The sequence below is a fragment of the Mizuhopecten yessoensis genome, unplaced genomic scaffold (genome assembly GCF_002113885.1).
Source record: "Mizuhopecten yessoensis strain PY_sf001 unplaced genomic scaffold, ASM211388v2 scaffold8813, whole genome shotgun sequence".
Taxonomy (NCBI): Eukaryota; Metazoa; Mollusca; class Bivalvia; order Pectinida; family Pectinidae; genus Mizuhopecten; species Mizuhopecten yessoensis.
Window position 1 is genome coordinate 48,662 of NW_018407734.1, and position 15,878 is coordinate 64,539.

At 36.4% G+C, this 15,878-nt stretch overlaps 1 protein-coding gene and 2 long non-coding RNA genes across 7 annotated transcripts in view; 1 reads left to right on the forward strand and 2 right to left on the reverse strand.

Moving 5' to 3' along the window:
• The window catches only part of LOC110456652, an 8,002-nt gene extending 6,543 nt beyond the window's left edge, over positions 1 to 1,459 (reverse strand). The window contains exons 1-2 of the long non-coding RNA XR_002463609.1: positions 1,403 to 1,459; positions 378 to 466 (exon numbers count right to left, since the gene is read on the reverse strand). This is a non-coding gene — a long non-coding RNA (uncharacterized LOC110456652). The remainder of the gene's footprint in view (positions 1 to 377; positions 467 to 1,402) is intronic.
• A 546-nt stretch (positions 1,460 to 2,005) lies between these two features.
• LOC110456649 lies at positions 2,006 to 12,111 on the reverse strand. Of its 3 annotated transcripts, none has more exons than XR_002463607.1 (5): positions 11,956 to 12,111; positions 7,046 to 7,157; positions 3,442 to 3,580; positions 2,826 to 2,997; positions 2,006 to 2,357 (listed from the first exon to the last, which is right to left on the reverse strand). It is a non-coding gene; the product is annotated as an uncharacterized LOC110456649 (long non-coding RNA). The 3 variants fall into 3 exon arrangements; XR_002463608.1 differs by lacking the exon at positions 11,956 to 12,111 and adding an exon at positions 8,253 to 8,330; XR_002463606.1 differs by lacking the exon at positions 11,956 to 12,111 and adding an exon at positions 7,277 to 7,456.
• The window catches only part of LOC110456648 (plexin-B2-like), a 50,120-nt gene continuing 43,465 nt past the window's right edge, over positions 9,224 to 15,878 (forward strand). For 2 of the 3 annotated variants that reach the window (XM_021507500.1, XM_021507502.1), the window contains exons 1-2: positions 9,224 to 9,388; positions 10,150 to 11,443. In XM_021507500.1, the coding sequence (XP_021363175.1) occupies positions 10,334 to 11,443 (1,110 nt within the window). In that variant the 5' untranslated portion in view covers positions 9,224 to 9,388; positions 10,150 to 10,333. The remainder of the gene's footprint in view (positions 9,389 to 10,149; positions 11,444 to 15,878) is intronic. The other variant, XM_021507501.1, reaches the window with a different exon arrangement.

Genomic DNA, 15,878 nt, shown 5'->3' on the forward strand with positions numbered 1-15,878 from the left:
CAAATTCAAGTAAGCATACTTACTCAAAGAAGATTCAGCAACGTGATATTACGAAACCAAAAGGCGCATTTATGGACATTATTCAAAGACAGACATATTTATCTCACACAGAAAAACTACTCACGGTACGACTCTTTAACTGTTTACAAACTACTTACTTTGCAAATTTCGCTGTTGATCAGCTGTAAATATATTTGTTTATAACGCACACAACAGTCTTTGTACATTTGATATAAATAAGACTATTCTCACTGTGTGTTACGTTTATTGGATATATTTTTAAAACATCTGTTTGTTGTCACCATGTGTCACGTTCTTTGTACATCGTATGTGAATTAAACAATTATGTTGTCAAACTTTACAATATGTTTACTTACGTAAGACTCCAGGTAGTAGACATAACAAAACTGGAACACAACCAGAGGACGCCATACCGGAGTTTGGTTAAATGTTTCGTATCGTGATTCTAAAACATATGTATGTGCATGTCTGAATTGAGATAAACAAGCAAACTAAAAGCTGAGTTGGCAACGCAGGTATTTTGACCTGGGTGATTGATATAATACAGTGTGGAGAGGTCATGCATAGTTGTGTTTGACTCATCGATTTCCAGAGTTTCACTTATTCGTGTGTTACCTTGCTATTCTTCTTTCTGTAGAAAGGGATACGCGTCAAATAGAACACAAAACATGCAATTTGTGTTTTTGCAATGTTAAAGGTATAAGGGGAATTTTCCGTTTACCTTTGAATGCAACAATAGCACACCTTGTATATGTTGGTAATTTTGATCCACTATGATCTGATACTATGGTACAGTTATGGGAATGCACAACGTTACACGATGCGCGCGCGGTGTGCGCACGGAGTGTGCACGATGTATGCACGATTGGCGAACGATTGTAATCTGGACGATTATTGCTTGCGCACATTTGTGCGGACATTGGAGAAACGTTGTGCGATGACAATCCTGGTCGGTGTAAATTGAGAAATGGCTTAACAATAAACGCGTCCTCGTGTTTAAACACATAAACTTGCTTCTTAGGTATATTTCTATATTCTAGCTACATATATCAGCTGATCGTTCTATGTATGTTTTGTTAAATCAGAAAGGATGTTTTCGGTGTTTTTTGAACGACCCAAATAACATTTATTGACACGGTCACGTATACAGGTAAACATAGCCACTTTGTACCTGTACATGGACCGTAGTTTAAACCAACCCGGTGCGTTTACGTAACTCGTCAAGGTGTGAAAATCCAGGGGAAGGGATGATATAGACCCAAACGAATGCAAATAACAAATACCGAAGGTTTTCCTAACGGTCATACGGTATCACATATCAGCTCTCTTTGTAAGGCACATGCCAAGTGATAATCCAGTCAATCATAAAAGTGTTATTTACCTGTTCTGTTACCTGGGAGCTAGATCCATTCTTGACAGACTAACGGTGACATCTATTTATATATTTATACACACGCTATTTTTGGTGCGTTGTGCGGTCCCACAACTGTACCCATAGTTCAGTGTTTCGGAAAGTGGAAAGTTCACATGTGTATCGGACATTAAACCAGATATGGGCTACTGTATTAAATAATAAATAAATGAATATACATGTACACTATTTGATTTAGCGCCCTATCTAGCTAGAATATGACCACTTAACGCGCTTTACAGTACATAGATGCACAATTAATACAATTAATATTAATCAATATATTAAATAATACATTAATTACATTAATTTCGAGGAATTTGTAGGAGCTGCATTATCGGGCGCTAAGGACAAGTTCTATGTCACCTGGCTAATATCTCCTCATGTGTGTATGCCTGCATGTGTGCTGGATATATATTGTGTATATAGAATGTTTGGTATTGAATATTTGTGGTTATTAATGTAGGCACTAGTATGGAACATGTGTATGCTATTTCTATAGAACGACGAGAAATGCATCTACCCTGTGTACATGTAAGTGAAAACACCAAAAAATACATTATGCATTCGGACAATAACACTTTAATAGTAATGCTATACAAAGACGTTGTAATGACACATTACTGTTTCACTGAAAACGCAGAGACAGAACAGCTGAAAACATTTGATCAGTTAGGATATGCCTGTGCATTAAATCACAGAATGGAAAATTATCTTCTAAAATATAAATAATAGTTCTGTTTGTATATCACACATTGACGTTTCAGCGCTATCCTGTTTCATGTACAGTTGTACCTCTATTTGACAGAATAAGGTGGAGGCTGTACAAATTGACCAGAGAACGCCAAGGTAGTCGAAGTTTGGGCAGATCCTTGTTGGGGATATGCTGCTCCTGAGTTGGTTTGGAAGCTAGACGACATGTACCCTGAAAGAAGGAACATAATAGAGGCATTGCTAACTCAAATATAGTGAGTACAAAACTATCTATTATAACGTCTAAAATGTAAAATAAAACTACATCATTATATAATTGTTATAGAAAATAGATCATCAGTAACGTATACAGTTATTACGATTGCTATACCTAACAGTATACATTGCATAAACACGTTTAACATGAAGTGGAATGTTAATGAATCTAGTGACCGACCATAGAAACAAGTTTTCGGTATAAATAATAAATTTAGAAAGACGACATGCATTCTGACTAAAGCTATTTGATGTATCGTAATCAAACAGTCACGTGACGGGGATACAAACCAACATTGCCAGACTGCGATTAATGTAGAAGATACCATGCACGTATCGAAGTAGGAGTGGGTTCCGAATGCTACAAAGTACGTGACTAGTGACGGGTAGGAGAAAACAATCGTGACACGTGATAAGGTTATACCTTCCATGTTGCTTGTATTCACTATAGCCACCGTGGGTTGTGCCGAGTTGTAATCCGTGCACCTCTTGTTCCACTCTTGTTACATGCAGCACACAGACATACGACCATGGCTATGAACAAGCCCATACCCACTATACACCCGACCACCGTACCTGCGACGGTGCCGCCATCCCTACAATACCAAACCAAGCATGGACTATTTGTTACATGATAGTATTATATAGAAACCCTTAACATAACGGTAGTTCTGCATCGTTCGTTTTGCAAGCCTGAAGGGTTTATCATATCACATATTTGAAATATTTCTTATAATATAAAATTATATATGAACAAGAGTTCCGCTTATGGGATATGTTACGAATGCGTCGTCATCGACACCACTATCGCAGCACTGTGCATGGTCACAACAGTCACGCTTGTCTACAACCTGACCTGTCTATTACGGGGACGGTAATCCCCATGCTAACACTGTGGGTAATACAGACGTTAAACGTGCTATGGTAGCTTTTTTATCATATTGTTTATTACTTGAGATCGCCTTAACATACTCGAATGTGTCGCTGTGACAGTTACTGTACGTGTACTTATAATGACAACACAATTATATGGTACTTACATGCTCCCGTAGTAGAAGCCATCGTCTATACAACAGTACCTGCTGTACCGTCTTCCACAACAGTGATAGCCAGACGAACAATGCTTGTAAAATGAACCGTCCGTGCTGCAACTGGTCCCGTGGACAGGAATCGCCGCACCTTTGTTTCCACGGGCAACAACAGTTATAATTATAGTCCCCATTTCAATCCATTTTAATGAAATTTTCTTCAATTACATTATTTAGAGAACGGTTAATAGTCATATGATAAAAATAATCTGTCATGTGTTTTCCTTCATGTTAGATTGATAATTCGAGTGAAGGTGAGGGTTTTTTTGTGATCGTCGTATGATAAATCTACAATGTAAGATAAAGGGAACCTTGTGACATATTCTATTTAAAATACAGATTGTAAACAATACAGTGTCGCTAATATAGTGTTAATTCAAGTAAATATTATTGACAATGAACGACTGGTACAATGACTGGACGACAGGCTTAAGGCCTATATAAGTTCTCTACCTTGGTGGTCGTTCGTTATACACATTTAATGTATCTTTTTAAATTTGACGAATGACAAAAATAAGAATAAAACATGAGAAACAGGTATTATAATCGGCTATAGAGACCAGAACCTCGTTAAAATAATATGGATGATTAGCCATACTTAACTGATTTTCATAATCGGTTATAGAGACCAGAACCTCGTTACAATTCTGTGGATGATTAGCCATACTTAACTGATTTTTATAATCGGTTATAGAGACCAGAACCTCGTTAAAATAATATGGATGACTAGCCATACTTAACTGGTTTTTTATAATCGGTTATAGAGACCAGTACCTCGTTAAAATAATGTGGATGATTAGCCATACAGCGTTTCTTGGTCGTTTTCTCCTGTTCCTTTGACTTTTTATTCTGATTTCGCTGTTGGTGTCTCATTTCTTTTTTTTCTTCTTTTAGATTATTTGCAAGCAGTTTTTCTTTTATGATTTCATTGCTTGTAGATAATCGATAACTCGCGACGGCTTTTTTGTCATGCAAAAGTAGTTTAAACATGTTTCAATGTCGTGGTATAACGTGTACGACAGATTTAGATTTTCCCTTCCGCTCTGTTCCTGTACAGGAACAGTTGCTATTTGCAAATGCCATTAACAGGGATACCATATCTTACCACATAATACTACAACCACAAATAGCATCATTTCCGGACCCAGCAGTTGCTTGGGATATCGAAACTTGAAATTTCGATCCCACAACAAATACACTTCATTGAAATATACAAACAGTACTGTTACTTTGAATTCGCAAGCACATGTGTATTGCTTTGAAAGCGTGACTGTGGACAACCAATATTTTCATTAGCATGACTAATACATTTAACTTAACACAAGACCAAAAAGGATGTGTTGTGTCAGTGTATGTTTATGTGACACCAGAGTTGTATTTATCGCTATGATTGACAGACGTAATGCTATTCTATATGTGACTTTGTAACATAATGCTATTCTATATGTGACTTTGTAACATAACACTATTCTATACATGTGTGATTTTGTAACATAATGCTATTATATATGTGACTTTGTAACATAAGGCTATTCTATATGTGACTTTGTAACATAACACTCTTTTATATGTGACTTTGTAACATAATGCTATTTTATATGCGACTTTGTAACATAATGCTATTCTATGTGACTTTGTAACATAATACTATTCTATATGTGGCTTTGTAACATAACACTATTCTATATGCGACTTTGTAACATAATACTATTATATATGTGACTTTGTAACATAATGCTATTTCATATGTGACTTTGTAACATAATACTATTCTATATGTGACTTTGTAACATAACACTATTCTATATGTGACTTTGTAACATAACACTATTTTATATGTGACTTTGTAACATAACACTATTCTATACATGTGTGATTTTGTAACATAATGCTATTATATATGTGACTTTGTAACATAATGCTATTTCATATGTGACTTTGTAACATAATATTATTTGATATGTGACTTTGTAACATAATACTTTTCTATATGTGACTTTGTAACATAATGCTATTTTATATGTGACTTTGTAACATAATACTATTATATATGTGACTTTGTAACATAATGCTATTCTATATGTGACTTTGTAACATAATATTATTTTATATGTGACTTTGTAACATAATACTTTTCTATATGTGACTTTGTAACATAATGCTATTTTATATGTGACTTCGTAATATAATACTATTATATATGTGACTTTGTTACATAATGCTATTATATATGTGACTTTGTAACATAATGCTATTCTATATGTGACTTTGTAACATAATACTATTCTATGTGACTCCGACACAAGAATTCGGCTTACACCAAAACATGTACCTATAAGGGCTATTGTTTGTATGGTACATCAAATGAACACAGTATATTCACAGGCCGGTAAAACAGAATAATCTACACTTGTCCAGAGGTTCTTCCTTTCAAAGCCCGAGAAATTTCACTTGCATTGTTTCACTCACTAGTACTGGTGATGGAGTTTCTGATGAACTAGAAGACATCGTTGATGATTACACTTCCGGTGATGCCGTTGTGACAAGGGTTACATGAGTAGCGAGCATTTCGAATTACTGGGGGAAAAATCCCGTTATTATTAGTGTCAAGTATATCCAACAACGTGTCAGAGTAGAGAGGAACATGATAATCGTGATCAGAGACAGAAAATAGTGGCGTGTCTAACACTTACGACGGAAGAAAAAATGTTTTTAGGGTGAGGGAACAATCCACTGGATACAAACCACAATTTGAAAGCATTTTGTTATATGGGCGGTCGTCATTGCTTCCGACCATGCTCAATTAAAAATTCGAGGCCATGGTTTGGATTTGCAGGCATAAACTCCGAGCAATGATTGAACGCTTTGCTGAATGAACCGAATACGATTCTATCAAGTGGTTGTAATATATGTGTACGATTGGGAGCTAATGCCATATTGTCGATGTTTTCCTCTTCTGCTTTTTCTTACAGCGATAGAATAGCATGTGAACTGTGCGAGTTCCAGGGCTACATTGTTAGCGAATGATCTTGTTAAACATTATCTCCCTAAGAATATCGCACATCCAAGCTTTATTTTGATATGTCCATAAATTACTTTCAGGGGCATCCGCAGTATTAAAAAACTATACACATTTTTTCCTTTAGCAACATAATGGAGGCATCGCTTTTCCACAAGTATTGATGCAAGCCACAATTGAGACATTTTGTCAGGAATTACATGTCCTACTTTGCAAGACCCTTGTTTCCGTTTTGGTACATACATCACTAAGGACATTCTCGAACTACTTCCCAGTTTCGTCTGCGTTCCAAATCCGATGGGGTTTGTCCTTCAGGGTGCATCGAGTTCATGAGGACATTCACTCTCCATATTGGAGTAAATGAGCCAATACTAACATTTAAACTTCCATGATCTTAAGTGTTTGTCGTTACAACATCTCGATAGCGACGTAACGCTCCCTTCTCATTCATAATGCAGTTATTACCGTATTCCGTCAGCGTGATGTTTTCATGTTAAACGGAAGATGTTTTTTTTTTCGGGTAATATTTACACTCACCATAGATAACATGTTTAGCCCTGGGTCTTGGGATGGTCATCAACCCGAACTCCAGGATTTTGTGATCTTTCGTTTATCCACTGACACGTCGACAAATAAAAACCTGCAATACCTAAAATGTAAAACATGAATACATTCAAACAACTCTCATCGGAATATATAAACGGAACGGAACGACAGCGTTATGTTTAACATACAAATATAGTAATCCGTAATCAGTAATATACATACCGGGAACGGCTGTGTCCAAACTTATATACACGTAGTACGCAGCTTCAATGCTTTGTGTAGTACATTAGTATACATGTACGGTACTGACGTCTATTGCACGACTTCAGTTAAAAAATGCATATCCTCGGCCTAGGCCCCGGGACCTTAAAATAGCGGCAAGTGAAATGTTCGTGCAGTGGGGTCAAGTACACAAACAACTACGAACACGCCCACATACACTTTATATAACCAACACATGTGCCCGTAGCATAAAGTATAACACTAGACTACACATGTCATAAACATTTGTTTGTATTTGAATGTGTAATATATTTGCAATGTTTTCATAAACGATATTGTATTAGTTGTTTAAAAGGGTATATGCGTTAGTCGTATTGTTACCAATCGTCAATATGTAGGTGAAGCAGGTGTATGTGTGTGGGTGTGGGTGAGGGGGGGGGGGTTGTTAGTGGGTATGCAGTTCGTGTATTATGGTTACAGCTAGGGGAAAGGAAGTGCACAGTTTATGTTGAAGGAAATATGCCTTAGTGTACTAGAGTCATATGTCCTATTGTTGTGTTGTGTCCACGTTTTCTAGTCTTGTGCTGAGTGTTGTCGTTGTACCTGTCTAAAATGTCATACTTTTCTGTCCCCGTCTGTGTGTGTGCTTTGTTTCGACGGGTCTGTTGTTAGGTTATGTATAAAGTCTAAATTGAGATACTGGTACGACTGCCATAGGTCATGTTAGGGATTTAACATGTTTACTTTGGGAGTGAGGTAGAAAGAAATGGGATTGGATTATAAGATGTATCATTTCGAAACAGCTAGGCATGTAAAGTGGGGTCGTTTCAAAAGATAGAAGTTAAGTGTTTCATATGTGCACAGGTCTATATCACTATTTGATTGTTGTTAATATCTTATATCTACTGTAATTGACGTTGTCATTCTGAGTTGGGTTTTACCTCCATCATTGACAGAACAAATACGCCAATCATACCTGGGTAGTGGTCGGTGTAAGGAGCCGGGTGTAGTTTCTCTTCAACAAACTGGGCCCGTCGCGCTCCTGTTACACAGGTAGATATTGTCATGAGTATTCTGATATTCATCTGTTCAGGAAGTCGGGTAAGACGTAATACAAAAGGCTGAATATTTATGGAATCCAAAAAACAGCTCGTACGATACTGACATGTTTCACTAAAATAAACGGGTGAACAATATAATGAACTGACACTCATATCAACCTAAATTAAAACAGAGAACCACTGATGCAACACCTTTAAATACAAAAGTGACCCTGGAATATCACCAATATTGACAGTTCTGATCCACTAAAATATCATGTATCTATAAAATACCTTGTAACTCACATAACTCTGTACATCTTTATTTAAAATACAGGGCCAGTCACGATCATATAACACCTATATAGTATACAATTCTATTCCAATAACACCTATATATAAAATACAAAACCAATCAAATAGTACATATATATACAACACAAGGTCACTCATGATAAAATCTACTGCTAATCATGTAAAGGATAATTTTTTAGAATGTACGCGCAGACATAAGTGTTAACTGTTTTCATTTGAAATAAGGAGTGTTGTGAGTTACCGAAATTTTACAACGGAGATTAAATACTGTCATAAATTAAAAAAATGGGAACCCCGTTTTCGATACACTCTCTTAAACGTAATATGCTGATCTTGCAGACACGTGCTGTTTGAGCTCTGAGCTCACTTGTGAGTTTGATGCAGAGAAAGTTAAAAATAATTGCTATATAATGTAGAATGTTACACGTGAAGGGCGAACATTAAACGGGTGAAGCCCCACAAGTAATATGACACACCATCCAGGAAGTACATTTCGTCAGATCTCTGTCATGTCTCGCTTCAACAATTTGAAATGTCACCTTGAACCAAACAGGTTATACGATACCACTGTTTGTGTATGTGACTGCACTACAATGTAGGCAAGCTAAATAAAGACAGATATAATAGTGTAGGACAGTCCACGGAATAGTTTGGTAGAGTCTTGGTCCAGCATATTTTATTCCAGAAAGTGATCTTTCGTATACAGTGTACGTATAGATAATTGTCAGTAAGGTGCAGAAGTTTGAACAAATATGTGGTAAGTTTATATTCTTCAGGGTCGAGCCAGTGGGCGTTATTCAGGTGTATATGCACTGCTTTCATAAACAGGAAGTTTAAGTTAAGAACAAACATTTAAAATGTTGTGTGAAATCGAAGTTAGGGCACACACGTATTTACAGTGTAACAATACAGTGAACGTTGTGATCTTCACAATAAGCTCTCTTATAGTTCTATGAAGCGTTAGCGAGGTCAGATTTTCAAAAATGTGTTAATAATTACTCAAAAGATAAAACCTCGTGGAATTAGTGACTGTATTTTGTCAATAATGGAAAAGTATGTGAATATTTCCGTGTAGTTCTGTTAAACACGATGAAAGTGTGCTTCTTTGCTTAAGTTCTATTGCGTTTTAAATAGTGTAATTGTTTGTATATATTTCTTTAGTGATACAATTTTCTTTAAATCCCAAACAACTGAATACAAGATAACATCATATTTGGCAACTGTTATATATGTACAAAATGAAATGACGCTACCAATGATTAAGCATGATATGAAAGAACCATTTGAAACACTTTGTAAATGTTATGTTAATTTTTGACACCTATACCTTAAAAATTTCTTTTGAGAGTTGGGACACGTTTACACAAGGATCACATTCTGTTAAGGATATAAAATCACACTACTTTTCTTAGGTTTGCAAGATTTTAGAATATGTCTTCCTGAAAAATGAAAAAAAAAATCTTTACTGAAAACAAAATAAGAGGTGTGGTTTATTACAAATTTGTTTTATTTGACTAGCGTTGCTTTATATATGATTTGTTGCTGTGGCTGGGTCGTTCTCCAGGGATAGAAGAAATATTCCGAAGGAACAGATGAGCCTGGTGTATATTTAGACATATATTAAGTGTACAAGACAACGGCTTCTATAGACTATCACGTGGAATGAGTTACACTGACATTGATATCCAACCACGAAAATAATATGAATGTTTTATCACTCTCGGTTATTCTGTTTGGGCTAGCTATAAAACATCATAATGGTTTTGCTAGTGACGCTAAGGAGTTTAGACCATTGACGGAAAGACTCCCAGAATTTCGAAAAATAGCTGTAGACTCTTCAGGCAGGAACATATATATTGGTGGTAAAAACTTTATCTATCACCTGGACGAGGACTTAACACAGGTAGGAGTGGTGGAAACAGGCCCACGGAGAGATTCTAAGGAATGTACAAAAGTGGACGTGGACAGTGAGAGAAGTGGATGTAACATTCAGCTGTACGACGACTTCACTCAGCTGTTACAGGTGTATGAACCAGGTGGTATCCTTGTAACGTGTGGTACCCTGTATCTTGGGAGATGTGTTGGTAGAAATTTAAGGGATATTTCTATTGTAAACATAACAAGCATTTCCTATCTTGCTGTTAGTGCAGATGAGACAGGTTCTACTGAAAGTGTAATAGCAAAGGTTGGTACGGAATCGCTTCTCTTTGTGGGGAAATCGTATGTTAAAACGACAGAAAAACTTGAAAACATCTACACACAAGTGAGAGATATCATTTATGGAGGACAACTACAAGAAAACAATTTACTGGAACCATATGAAACTAGCACAGGTGTACAAACTACATTTAGTATCAAAACTGTGAACAATCATGCAGAACAAAAGTATGGATTTGTTATAAAAGACATGTTTTATATGTCAGACTCTATATATTCTCTTTTAAGAATAATGGACCGAACTACACGTAGAACTGTGTCCAAAGTTGCCAAAATGTGTGCAATGGCCTTCGGCACATCTGGTGCCAACAGCTATGAAGACATGCCGATTGAGTGTTCTGGGTTTCCATATGTCCAGGATGGATTCGTAATTCAGCATGGGAGTAGTGAGGTGCTAGTTGCACTTTTCTCATCAACTGCTGATGTAACTAAAAATACTCCTAGTGCTGTGTGCGTATTTACGGAAGATGAACTGCTAGAGGGATTTAAAAAGTCACGTATGAATCCTACATCCTGTGCCAATCCAAGGAGCTATCCGGTAGACTATCTGCAGATACAGGGTAACAGAGGGTGCGTGAATTACTGCTCAACAACGGTAAGTATAGATAAAGTCTGATGGTTAGGGCAACATACTCAAACTTAATCAGACAAAACAATTAAAAGCATTATCATGACGACCATTGAAAAACCACAGTAAGAGTACGACCAAGTTTCCAGAAAGGGTAAGCGTCGTTTGCATCAAAGCATAATTCGAGATATAAACAATGAAACAAATCACGCTAATGAGCATAAACAATATTGACCTTCAAACAACAAAAGGAATAACACATTTGCCATAACGATCACGATTGCGACCACAAAGCATAGTCTTCATCATCCTATATCTGTGGAAACCCTGTTCAGTATGACTGTCTGTCAGCAGTCGACATTTCTCATGGAAACCATGATATTTGGAGCAAGCTCTGATACCGAATCACCATCGGCATGTGAAAACCTACCTTGATTCCGTTATATAACACGGACGGTCAAACTGATACCGTAAGGTTTCCAGAGATGTAGTTTGACAAAGAATATTGACAAGTTTTATGGTCGCCACCGGCTACTCACCAGGAAATGTGTTCCTTTGACTTAAATGAAGTGTGACGTCTTTGATTGTGTTCATCAGTGTTCTTGTGCTTTCATATCACCACGGCAGTTCCGGTTTTGTGAACGTGATATTAGTCAGATTTGTCATACATTTACATGACGTATATCGTGGTTAATGCAAAAGACGCTCCTTGACTAATTCGCTTTGAGTTGATTTGATGGTCGCTAGGTTACTTTTTCCTTTGTTCATTCATTTTGACTTGTTTTATCGATAATTTGTTCTAACTACGGTTGTATTGACTTACATACTTTTTACATTATAAGTTTACCTGGCCCTATGGCCAAAGTGAGCTTATGATGATGGGGTGCGTCGTCCGTCTTCTGTCCGTCAGTCGTCAACATTTTCTTCAAAGTGAACGAATCTTTTTGATAACCAAAGGGACTAGAGTGTTGATTTTTGGCCAGCAGCAAGCTGGAATAAATGGCTTTTAAACTGTTCAAATGAATGACCTTGATCAATATCCAAATTCACAGGGGTCTAATAGGTTCAAATCATTTTGAAAAAATCGTCTTCTTAATAACCAGATGCCCAGGTTGGTGATATTTGGCCAGCAGAAGCTTAGAAGTGGGGCTATCAAGTTTGTTCAAATGAATGAAATTGACTAATATTCATTGTCACAGGGTTAAATTGTCTAAAACAAATTCAAACAGCTTCTTCTACAAATCCAAAAAGGTCAAGGTTGATGATATTCGGCCAGTCACATGCTAGGATGTAGCTCTACCAAGTTTATTCAAATAAATGATTTGACCTATATTCAAAGTCAAAGGGATGTTTAAAACCTTTAACTGACCTATTCTGAATAACTTAAAGGCGATGATGTTGGTATTTGGCCAGTGTGGTGCAGAGATGAAGGACTACTACCTTTGTTCAGATGAATGACCTGGACCTAAATTCAAGGTCACAGAGGTCAATGGTCATCAATAACTTTCAAAAAACTTCTTTTAAATAACCAGAAAGCCGAGGATGGTGATATTTCTCAAATGCCTGTATGAAGGGATACCAAGTTTGTTAAAAACAATGAACTTGTTTCATATTCAAGGTCACAGGGGTTACATTTCTTAAAAAGACCTTTCAAACAACTTTTTTCTGAATAACCAAATGCCGAGAATGATGATATGTTGCCGGGATGAAGGGTTACCATTTTTGATCAGTTTGGATTAGGTTGTTTGTGTTTTACGTCTTATTAACAGCTATAGTCATTTAAGGACGTCCCAGGTTTTGGTGGCGGAGGAAAGCCTGAGTTCCCGGAGAAAAAACACCTACCTATGGCCAGTACCTAGCGACTACCCCACGTAGGCCTCGAACCCCTGACCCAGTAATGGAGGGCCAGTGGTAGCAGAATCTCAGACGCATTAACCACTTTGCCAACGCGGCCCATTAATTTGATCAGATGGATGACTTAAAACTTATTCAAGGTCACAGGTGTAAATTGTCCTTAAAATCTTTCAAACAATTACTCTGAAAAACTAAACCCTCAAGTTAATCATACATATGTATCACCAGTAACATGCTGCGATAACGGCTACCAAGTTTGTTCAAATGAATGATCCTGACTTATATTCAAGGTCACATGGGTCAAATATCTTTAAAACCTCTAAACGGCCTTCTAGATACATTTAGTTAAAAGGCTGACAATAAAAATAATGTGGCCAATAACATGGGATAACGGGCAATCAAGTTTGTATATATTTTATTTATCTAAACTATGATTCATATTCAATGTCAAATGGTTTAAATGTGTTCAAAATCTTTAAACGACTTCTTCTGAATAACAAAAAAGGCCGAGGGTGATGCGAATTTGCCTATAATATCCTGAAATCAAGGGCTAACAATTTCGTTCATATAAATGACTTCCACCATATCCAAGTTCACAGGGATAAAAAGTGCTGATAACATTTAATAATTTCTTCTGAATTACCAAGCCTAGTTTGGTTATATTTAGCAACTATTATCCCAGAATAAAGTGCTATCAGTTTTTTTCTAATGGATGACCTTGACCCATATCCAATATATCAATAGACAGAAGGCCTAGGGTGGTGAAAATTGACAATGAACTTGCTAGAAAAAGAGGCTATGCTATCTTGAGATGAATTACCTTGAGCAACCCTCAATGTCACTTGTCAAATGTATGAAAACCCTTTAGAATACTATTTCTGAATATCGGAAAAATCTAGGGTGATGCTATTTGGCCAGTAACATACGTTGTATATAGATGAAGAGTTATAAAATTTGATAAAACGAACTACCGAGATGAATTCCAAAATGACAATATGTAAAAAGTGTTGGCCATCATCCGAACAACCAAGAAGCCTAGGGTAATAATATTTTGGAAGTCGCATGTTATAATAATGGGCTGTCGCGGTGGTTAAAATTAATTAATGTGGCCGAATGTCAAGGTCATATGTTAAAATTTGTACAACAATTAAAAAAGACCGGGTGAAGTTCATGACATTTTGCGATGTAGATTAATGTTTAGAGTTAAAATGTGTTAGGAGAGATTAAATTGCTATCATAACCATCTAAGTTCATATAAAAAGTACGTTTAAATCTTCCAACAAAGATTCTAAAAGAAACATAAGGCGTATAACATTAAGCATTTCCAAAAAAAAAACCACGAAAATGCATAGTCTGTATTAACAGCTAAATGAGATTCGTATACTCCTTTTGATAAACAGGTTTCGTATCAAACAGGTTGGATAAAAGCAAAATAAAATCCAGTTGAACTATCAAGGCCCTTGGGCCACTTGATTAAGGAGTCCATTTGGTTTTCGACTTAAACATCGATGGAACAATGTATTGCTACATTTTCCGACTCTTATAATTTGATTCTAAAATTAGAAAGGAAATCTTGTCTTGAACAACATGTAGATCTTTTTCATCTTCTAAGTTTGAGATGAACCTACTACAATACTGAGCCCATTGCCACTTACTTCTGCAGTCTAATCAACTCCTACATTCCAGCACTATAGACCTGACAGCTAATTGTGATTGGTCGATATGCATATCTTTATCACTCAATCTCCCACTGAGATCTCCAAGATCCAATTAAAACGGGAAATGATACTTTACTAACATAGGAAACTTCCTATAGATTCCTCTGATTGCCGATTAGCTGTCTCCGAAGCTGGCTGTAGCTTTGCAATTCAAATGTATTCTGATACTATTATTGTAAATGTTAAGTTCGAAATTTGATTTTGCGCTTTGTTACAAGTTCTGTGATTGGTTAATAGTATTACATATGACCAAAAAACAGCTGTTAATAATAGTATGATGCTATTTTTTCTATGGAACTACTTTTAAAATATTCAAAATCTCCATTTTTTAGTTAGCAATTTAAATACCGTTCGAGTTGTCTCCCATTACCTAAACTAACAAATGTAGACTACTGTTTATTATTACGTATTCACGTCTGCATTGTAGGCTCTTGGCACAGACGCCATGTACATACCACCCTTTATTTATTCGTTAAATGTCCACATTGAGATGATTGTCTTCTGGCTTTAATAAGTTTAAACTAAAGTTGACCGTATTCCCAACAGTGACACGTTCTGCTGTTTGACGAACTGACGTTATCAATCTTACAAACCTCAAACTGACACTATTTCGATGTCACATATAGGTTCGCACATTGATCAAAATAGTGACGATAAGAGGAATCAAACTGTATGTTTCCAATATTAGAAAGTATCAACTGAGGTGAATATACTTATACAGATACTGTATTATACATGTATTTCTATGAACATGACGAACGCGGCATGTAAACACTACCTTTGCAGCACATAGCAAGTCCGGGACTACAAAAACAGAACCCCGATGAACGCGGGGTTGGAAATACGACACATAATGATCCCCCATGACAAAACAAATTAAAGTTCTTTCG